At 38.9% G+C, this 10,086-nt stretch overlaps 1 protein-coding gene across 1 annotated transcript; it reads left to right on the plus strand.

Moving 5' to 3' along the window:
• The first annotated feature begins 4,617 nt into the window (after positions 1-4,617).
• irx1a (iroquois homeobox 1a) lies at positions 4,618-8,941 on the plus strand. Its single transcript, XM_067449255.1, has 4 exons — positions 4,618-5,042; positions 6,374-7,358; positions 7,657-7,729; positions 8,578-8,941. The coding sequence occupies exons 1-4, from the start codon at positions 4,806-4,808 to the stop codon at positions 8,633-8,635; spliced, it is 1,353 nt and encodes a 450-aa protein (XP_067305356.1). The 5' UTR covers positions 4,618-4,805; the 3' UTR covers positions 8,636-8,941.
• Positions 8,942-10,086: the final 1,145 nt, after the last annotated feature.

The following is a 10,086-nucleotide window of genomic DNA, read 5'->3' on the forward strand; positions in this document are numbered from 1 at the left end:
TATATAAAGAGGATGCTAAAATTGACAAACATTACAACTGTATAGAATTCACTCAAAATATTATAGTTACTAAAATATATATTTGTGATGACTAGCCCTGACTCCCCTACTTATTTAACATTTTGGTTGTTGTTGTCATGTGAGAAAAAAAAAAAAATCATATCTTAAAAACATTACAATGTTTAATCAACAGTCGTGTTTTAGAATATACCAGTCACATGTGATCACTTAGTGTCCCTTTTAATGTGTCTTTATTTAAATATGAGGGCTAAAAACAGATTTTTTTGTCTATCAAAAAAAAAAAAGAACAGAAAAATGAATCAAATGATAAAGCATACAAAATAATCAAGTCACAGAAAAATGTAACAATTATCTGCTTTGGACCCCAATTTGCGATAGAGTGGAAAGTTTGTAGGCAAGTGCCAAACAAGCAGATGCCCAGTAGTGTAGAAGACTCACTGCCAAGGTGTCGCTACAACGAGGTAAAATCTCTTTCCATATGCTGTGCTGTCAGCCACACACACTGCACTCTGGCCTTATGACACTTCCACACACGTCTTTTATTAGCCTGAAATTCCCTCTTTCCGTACCTGGGTGTGGTATAAGCATTCCTATCAAATTCCTAGAGCAGGACTCTAATAAGGCATTTAACTGCTCTCTGGTTTATTGCAGTGTTGGGGGATATTTGGGGTTATTGGATAAATGTTATTTGTGGGCTGGGAACGGACGGCGCATTGTGATGGTCGGTGGTAACTGCTTTCTTCCGAATTTAGCCGGAGTAGATTTCAGCACATATAATTTGTTAATCTCTCCTGGGCGAGAGGGGCATACCAGAGATTTTTAACCTCATGTCAACTTGCCGAAGACAGAGGAGGACAATAGGGGACAATCATGTGTGGTCCAGCGGGGCTCTCTCAGACGCTGACGTGATAAAGTTCCCAACGTTGATAATCTCAACACATCCTCAAACTGCTGAAGGGCCATTTTCATTAGTTATGGTTCCACCCTTGATATAAGGAACACGGGATCCAGAGTCACAATCTTCGTAAAAAATGTAGAGTATCTTTAAAACATGCATATTTGTATTCATGAGGAAAATGATTATGGGCATTGAGTATATGCTGAAATGAAAAAAGAAAACAAGTTGCATCATTCACGTCCCGGTCATGCAGTGATTATTCTTGTACACAGACACACGTGAGCCCTGCCGTAATTAGCTCGCAAGCTGGGGTGCAAACAGTCAGTCCAGCCAAGACTGTGGATCACGGCTCTGTTCAATCAGTACACTTGCAGCGCCTCTCCCGAAGACCCCGAGCATCAAACGCTACAATCATGGCTGGTGCTGAAACTCTGCAAAAGCTCCATTTGACCACTGCTGACTCAAGTCTGGTTCTGGTCATCTTTGAGTCCAGAGGGGATTTACTCAGTAACCATGGTTGGGAGAGATGTCCTGGTTCCCTTTAATAGCATTAAGGGTTCTGACCGTTAGGGCTGTAATCTAGAGAGAGAAGAGACTCCAGCGCATGCCTTTGATCTCATTGCTTTTGGCTGTTTAAAGTTGACAGTTTAGTTGAATGCCATTCCCTGCTTTCGTTTGTGCTACACGAGTTTCACAGTGTTGTAAGAATTGCCCTACACCTGTACTTAAAGAATGTACATTGACATGCTTGAGAAACGCATTGATTTTTGAGTTCTATGAAATCCAAACACAAGCAGAAGTCTGCACTGCGAGATCAGTCTCATGAAGCTTGCATGCAGATGACAGAAATGCTCTGAAATGGTCAGAAAATACCTTTTTTGTGTGTTTTTTTTTTTTTTTTTTTTTGGAATAATCAATTTGTGCATTAATGGAAAGGGAAGGTTGGATAAGAATGCATGGACAAACAGCAGTTTTTATGTTATGCTGACACTTAGACAGCAGCAGAGTCACTGTACAGCAAGCCTGGAAATGTGTGCACGCCTCTTGTTGTTTTGAAATGGTTTAAAAGTCTAAAATTCCCTATCTAAAAAAATAAAAACTTCAACCTTTGAAATATGCAGAATTCACCCACTGTAATCACTGTTTGCTAAGCTAAGGTTTCTTATTTATATGACAGAGGAAGAGCAGAAAAATGAGAGCTTGCTTAAGGGCATAGTGTATTTTCCATTATTTATAGATATGTGTGTATACATGCATGCCTATCATTGTATACACATGCATATAATATAATTTTTCACATTGCACAGGGAGCAATTAAGACAATTTTATCTATCTATCTATCTATCTATCTATCTATCTATCTATCTATCTATCTATCTATCTATCTATCTATCTATCTATCTATCTATCTATCTATCTATCTATCTATCTATCTATCTATGTGTGTGTGCTATTTTTTATTAACCTTTCTTAAACAGAGGGAGAACATGCTTTGGGTATCCAGTAAAGTTGTATTGGTCTCTTGTTGTTGAAGGGAAAGTGATAATGAGACTTTAACAAGCCCCATAAATCAGTTAAGTGTGAACGCGTTTTATTGCCCATAGATTACACGTGCCATTGTTTGACGAGGGTCAAACTTCAACCCCTTAACAATTTATTTCCCATATTTACCCGAAAAAGGAAATTTGATATTCTCGCCCCAACATTCTTTAAAATAACTAAGCATTTATGTCTACGAAATACGTGTGTGCAGTAAATCACAGCCTATAAATTCATACAAAAAAAACACCTTAATTAAATAAAATGTAAAAGATAAATGTTTAAATAAAAAGCGAGTAATTGAGCACAATCTAACTTTTTTTTCCCCTCTACCACATTTCTCAAGATTCACTGTCCTTTCTTAACGTCTCTGTCTCGTCGTTTAGAGATATTTTCTGTCATATCTGCATGATCTTCAGCTGTGCGCGTTTCCAGCGGGTTATCGCCAGTGCCATTCCTCCTTCTGTCTGATGTGTTCCTCTGATTGGCATCAGTGCCCTCAGATATTTTCAACAGATCCTCCACTCGCGGCCATCTGGGGCAGATCACAATCACTGGCTTCATCTGAGCCGTTAAACTAATAAATCCACTATATCCTTTCAACGAGCACAACTTTTGAAGCGCTTGAGCAGCGACCCCATGACAGAGCGAGTCCCGGATCCTGGACACGAGCAGCGGGTGAAGAGCCCGAGCACACCCGCGCCAGCTCGGCTACAGGAAAACACTCATTTAACTCGTGCGTTTAATACTGAATTCAAACAATAAAACACATCAATTCCATTTACACGTTTAATTAAGTTTATAATAATACTAGATCACTGCAATGCAATAATAAACAAAATATTACAATGTACAAATTTAATTCATTTCGAAAATCACATTTTGTACAGAAGTGTGTACTTTTCCTCAATAGGTCGCGTGTTTATATGTTGCCTATTAAACAAAAACAGATGAGCTGCAAGTTCATTATTATTATTAGGGGTGTTTTGGTAAAGATGTGATGGGATTAGTGAGATTATTGTTATCGCACACACATTAAATCATAAACCGTTAGACCACAGGCGATCCCTTTATCTGTCATGACTATTATTAGTGGTATTAATAGTTTTGGGGGGGGTTTCCAGCTAAATGGTGCTTGTGTGCATGTTAATGAAGTGCTCACGATTATTCACGACATCACCTCGTTCAGTATTTAACAATGAAACATAAATACAAAGTCCCCAACGCCCCCACCCCCGTGTGTATGCTTGTAAGTGCCTCTGGGTTATAAGTGTGAGTGAGTGAGTTAGTGTGTGTGTGTGTGTGTGTGTGTGTGTGTGTGTGTGTGTGTGTGTGTGTGTGTGTGTGTGTGTGTGTGTGTGTGTGTGTGTGTGGTAAAGAGAGAGGGAAAAAATGGTAGAGAAAACCTGATATAATGTTTTTTAAACTAATTGACATACATTTACTGCACCGATTGCCAATATAGAGGGCAAATAATTCATGTTTTACCAAAGAAAATAATAGTTCCTAAGCTGTCGTCGCGCAATAAATATAAGTCCATGCATTAGAGACTGTTTTTTTACAGTAAGCTACCAAAAATAATATAAAGGAGCAATGAAAATGCAGAGTATGGAAATTAACATCTTTAATTATTTAACCTCACTCTCAACAAAACAATAACGCCAGTTATTCATTTGAATAATTAAATGCAGTTTTTTTTTTTTTTTTTTTTTTTTTTTGCCAAATGTGTAAAATCCTGTACACAATATTAGCAATCACTCACTGAAGGAAAAAAAAAAAAAAAAAAAAAAAAACACCTTCAAAAGAATACAGTTGTTTGATCGTCAATACCTTATGAAGATCAGTGTCATCGCGAGTGTTGCTTTAATTCTCCAGTGTTTATAAGAATTATGAGCCATTAAAATAAGTTCCGCGTGCCTATCAGTTCATTTCCCCAGTGCTGGGCAGCTGTAAAATCGTGTAGACAGGTTGTCACACTACAGTGAATGGATTCTAATGCTAAACATTTAACATACAATCCTCCAAACAGTGCAAAAGTGGCCCTGGCCAATGCACTAACCACATGCGCCAACGAGGAGGAGCCTGGGACGCCAATCAAAGCATCAACTTCAAATTGTATCTGAGAGATCAGCCCAGGACCTAGGGGCAGAGACATCAGTTGGAGCTCAATTGTTGATCTGATCACATCCGACGGACTTGCCGCAAAAGAGAAGCTGAGATTTAAAGACGAGCATTTCCCATTCTCACTCTGTGCTGCTTGAGAGAGAGAGAGAAACTCTTTCACTTCTTGCTTTGGTGGGGCTATTTGCTTTTTTGCCTTGTTTTGGCTTCCGACGTGGCGAAGGAGATGTCTTTCCCCCAGTTGGGTTACCCGCAGTATTTAAGTGCCTCCCAGGCGGTGTACGGAGGCGATCGCCCGGGAGTGCTAACTCCGTCGTCCCGCGGAGGGAGCGCTGAGATCGGGGGAAGCGCGTCCGCGGCGGCCGCTGCGGTGTCCTCGGTGTTGGGCATGTACCCGTACGCACACAACTACAGCGCCTTTCTGCCTTACACCAGCGCCGATCTGGCTCTTTTCTCCCAAATGGTAAGAAAAGCAGATGTGTATTCGCGATTCTTTGCCTTCTTTTTCTGCCTTTTATTGCTTTTATTCTGCGAGCGCTGATAGCCAACCATTTTCGGGATTGCCGCACAAGCGAGCTTGCAAATGTTCATGGGAAGTTTCTCTACAGCATTTAACATTTACTATAGGCTGTGTTAAAATGACATAGGATTTGGTACGTTTAAAATTTAAAATACGTACAATTCTTTCCGACCGCCATTTTACAAGAAAAGTTTTTCGGCTCGTTGTTTGAGTTGGAGAATTGTTTTGAGGGTTTTAATAATAGCATGAATCGTGTAATTTTCAAATTTACTGCTTTTAAAACATGCTAAAATTGCTAGTAAGCTATATTTACATTTACAAAATTGTTTTGATCGAGATCTTCACGGTTCGCATTGTAAACAATGCAGAACGAATTATTGTTTGGCTCAGAAACTACTTTACAGTTTACTACGTCATGTCTTCATGACTTGTATAGGCTAAATTATAAATATGAACGATGATAAAAGTGACAAAAAATGCTGTTTTGCCAAATGAAACGAGATACTTGACAACAGCGGAATCTCGATGCATTTCCGAAAAAGAGAGATGTTGAAATTGCTGTCAAAAGCAGAGTTGTTATTTATCAGTTTTGTCTTTCGCTAAACTGTAACAAATAATTACAAATTGTATCCACATTACGTGCATGATTCTCAATGCATGAAAAAATAATATAAAGATCATTTAAATCTTGCAAAATACTTTTTAAAATTTGCTTTTTGATGAATATAAAACACTGCAGTATTTAAGTCGTATGTTGTATAACGTTATATGAATAAAATAATAAAAATAATATTTGTAGTATGGTTAAGGCCTGTACATCACGAGTGAGCCTTAAATTAAATATGTGCTGAATTGTACACACATCGGACTCAAAATAATGCGGTTCTTTCTCATTTTCCAGAACGCCATTAATAGCCTATAGCCTAATATTTAGCCTACATATCCATTTTGTGTTATCACTAGACGTGGCCTTGCTTTTTATATAACAATGTTGGTCAAAGGTCAAAACAAATATTAGTTTATGAAAGATCGGGGAGAAAACAATATTGCAAGCATAAAATAAACATTTCTGGGGGAGAAGCAACGACTGATAGAGTTGCAACGATTTGGACAGAAAGTGAAAATTTGAAACGGAATTTTAACAGTTGTGGGCTATTTCCGATTTTTTTTTTTTGTTGTTGTTGTTTTTTTGTTGTTTGTTTTGTGCGCAATCGTGTGTGTAATAAATGCAACATACCTGATTATTATTGGGTTTTTTTTTTCCCTCGTTGTAGGGCTCTCAGTATGATTTAAAAGACAGCCCTGGCGTTCACCCTGCCAGCTTTGCTGCCCACACGAGCCCTGCCTTCTATCCCTACGGCCAGTTTCAGTATGGAGACCCTGCCAGGCCTAAAAACGCCACACGGGAGAGTACCAGCACTCTGAAGGCCTGGCTCAACGAGCACAGGAAAAACCCCTATCCCACCAAAGGCGAGAAGATCATGCTGGCCATCATCACCAAGATGACCCTCACGCAAGTGTCCACCTGGTTCGCCAACGCCAGACGGAGACTCAAGAAGGAGAACAAGGTGACATGGGGCGCCAGAAGTAAAGAGGATGAAGATGGCAATATATTTGGGAGCGATAACGAGGGGGACGCCGAAAAGAACGAAGATGAAGAGGAAATAGATTTGGAGAGCATAGATATCGACAAGATCGACGACAACGACGGAGATCAAAGCAACGAGGAGGATGAGGAAAAGCGCGGGGAGCTCGAGAGCCTGCAGGAGAAACGGCGCGCGCTCGCGCTGGAGGCTCACGAGGCCTTCGAGAAATCCAAATCAGTCATTTCTGCTGTCAAAGAGCCGTCTGACGGAAACAACAATAACACCAGGGTTCTGTCGCCGGGTCGACAGGGAGGTTTTCAAGTTCCGGTTAGCAATAAGCCCAAAATATGGTCGTTAGCTGAAACCGCAACCAGCCCAGATAGCTCGCAAAAACCTACGTCACCCTCTGTTCCCGCCACTCCCGCGGGCACACACCCGGCCTTCCTGCCCAGCCACGGACTGTACACGTGCCAAATTGGGAAGTTCCACAACTGGACAAATGGCGCGTTTCTGGGCCAAAACTCCCTGCTGAACGTCAGGTCTTTCTTAGGCGTCAATCAGCATCACCATAATCATCCTGTTCACTCGCAACAGCCCTCGTCGGTGGTGGTGTCATCCATGGCAGCCGTGAACACTGAGAAGGCGCCAGAGGACCTGAGTCCAAAACACATAGGTATGCACAAATCACACACTAGGCCTGAGCACAGAACAAATGTGGCCCACATGGCAGTGCCATTTTAATCATTACTATCATTATAATAGTATTATTATTTGTAGTATTAGTATGATTGTTGTTGTTGTTTTTGTAGTTATCATAGGCCTATATAGCCTATATACTACATATATACTACATATATAATAATAATAATAATAATAATAATAATAATAATAATAATAATAATATGCACAATAATGCTGCGCATTTATTTCCAATCATTCTAATTCTAACGTTTTGTTTTTAAAAAATGTAGAGCGGGAAAATGTCCTCAGAAATGAATCACCAACGCAACCCTTAAAGTCATCGTTTCGTCCTCTTCATGACAGGTAAATATCTTATATTCTTTTTATTTTTCTCATCTTCTTCTTCTCTTCTTTTTCTTATTAGTGTCAATATTGTTGTTGTTAGGCTATACCAGATATAACGCATGCAAGAGCAGACGGTTGTTTTTAAAACTGCTTATCGGAGAAAGACTCCTGGGATAAAGATTTCCTAACAGACCGACAGAGAAAAATCTGCGCTTAGCGCTTATAATAAATAGTTGTGCTTTTCCTGGTGACAAAAGGCCCCGAATCCCCCTCCCCACACACACTCTCTGCCTCTCAGGAGAATAACTACTTATCAAGTCACCGAGGCTGTGTGCCTTTCCTAAAGACCCTGGGGAAAAGTGAACCTCGGGGGAGCAGTCTTGCTGAAACTTTCCCCTTTTAAGTGCCACAATTTTAGCAGACCCGTTGCGGGTTTTTTTTTTTTTTTTTTTTGGTGACTTGACTTATACTTGCGCCAGTGGGTTTGCTGATACATTGTAGTAAAATATCTATTTTTGACCGAAACATACTGATTTAGTCAAATTTAATGTGGATGGAAAATAATTTAGGCTACAGTAGCGCGTTGAAAAAAACATGCATTGATAGGCTTTAATGCTGTGTGTGATATATATATATATATATATATATATATATATATATATATATATATATATATATATATATATATATATATATATATATATATATATGTGTGTGTGTGTGTGTGTGTGTGTGTGTGTGTGTTTGTATGTGTTCTTATCATATAAAATATTACTGTAATATAACGTTAAAGAAAATACTATGAAAATGTCTGTTGTTGTGAGGATTGGAACTTATATCCCAACTCTCTCTGTCTGTCTCCACAGCCCCAGAAACCAGCAGGAATCGACACAGAGGGTCCTAACAGCTCTTTCTTCCGCTTGATCAAGACATTTGCCCCGCGAAAAGGACTGATGGCACTCATAATGGGACAATGAGAACGAAATCAATTCAGCGTAGCGTTCAGTTACTCTAAAACAAACGGCCGAGTTTGATTAGCGCCCGGTGGAGTTGTATATAATGACACCTGTGATCCCTTCCTTACCGTGGGACATTGGTAGGCTTATTTTGTCTTTATGTGTTGGTGTTTTCCTTTAAGGTGACCCACATTTGTAAATAGTGAGTTGACGGAGTTTGTCCAGATCATATATTTTGTCTAATAAACTAAATGAAATTATAGACAAATGCAAAGAGGCTTTTTTGTGGTTTTGCGTTGGTGAGGTTACTGCACTAATTTTTCCATTTTGTTTTCATTGTATTATTATTATTATTATTATTATTAAATCCATCATAGTATAATTTCGTTATTAATAATCCAAAATTATAATAACGAATGCTCTTAAAAGTGTGGGGAAAGCTGTCGGTTATTTAGATGCATGAGGCCCAAAATGGATCCGGAAATATTTTGCGGGAGTGTTCAGATTCAATTGTTAAATGGAGCTGCTGCAAATGCATTGAGGTGCTAATAAGAGACCAGATGGCTGCTGGCGGCGGAAAATGGACCGAAGCAGCTGGGAATATCATTAAGTAATAATGTGGGAACGCCCTGTGCAAACAAAATCAAATGGTTAAAATCTAATCTGTCAGAGGGGGAAAAAACTCGATACGATAATAAATTATTAATTTGTTGAGGAGAGTGACATTCAGTTCAGAGGGAGTGTGGATTGACGCCTCTCTGCGTCATCAGCATGAGACACTCGCATTGTTTACAATTTATAAACGAATAATTAAAATTGGTTTCACAATATTACCATTTATACAGTATAGGCCTATCCAAATGCGGTTCCAAATTGCATAACACTCGAGAGACATGATGTGTTTACCTTTGGAAGATAAATTCCCTTTTCAAGTTTTATAATTCAAATATATAAGCACTTATACAATTAATCAAGGAGAAAAAAAAACAAAGAAAGAAAAAAAAAACACTAGCCTTAAATCCCCCTCAGTGCGTTCAAACTGTGACTATAGAAAATAGAAAACACAAAAAAGGGGTAGCCTAAATATAAACTGATATTGCAGATGTTTTGCCATTCACATAATAATTGACTTTGCATTGCATTGCCTGTTTATAGCTTCTATCTTAATGTTAAACTTGTTCCTTTTAAAGCTCTATTGATGCATGAAACCAGAATTTGGCGAATTGCAAATAAAGCTTGCAGCGACCTCTATAGACTGGAAGAGTCATTACAGCTGGTTTACATGGAAAGGACAGGAGAAAATCATAAAATCACTAAACATTTTTGTGTTGTTGTTCCATGGAACCAGTCATTTCAGATGAGAAAACAGTCAAATACCTATATTTTTAATCAGCGGTCTTTTTCAAATGCTGATTATTA

Source organism: Pseudorasbora parva, chromosome 7 (genome assembly GCF_024679245.1).
Source record: "Pseudorasbora parva isolate DD20220531a chromosome 7, ASM2467924v1, whole genome shotgun sequence".
NCBI lineage: Eukaryota > Metazoa > Chordata > Actinopteri > Cypriniformes > Gobionidae > Pseudorasbora > Pseudorasbora parva.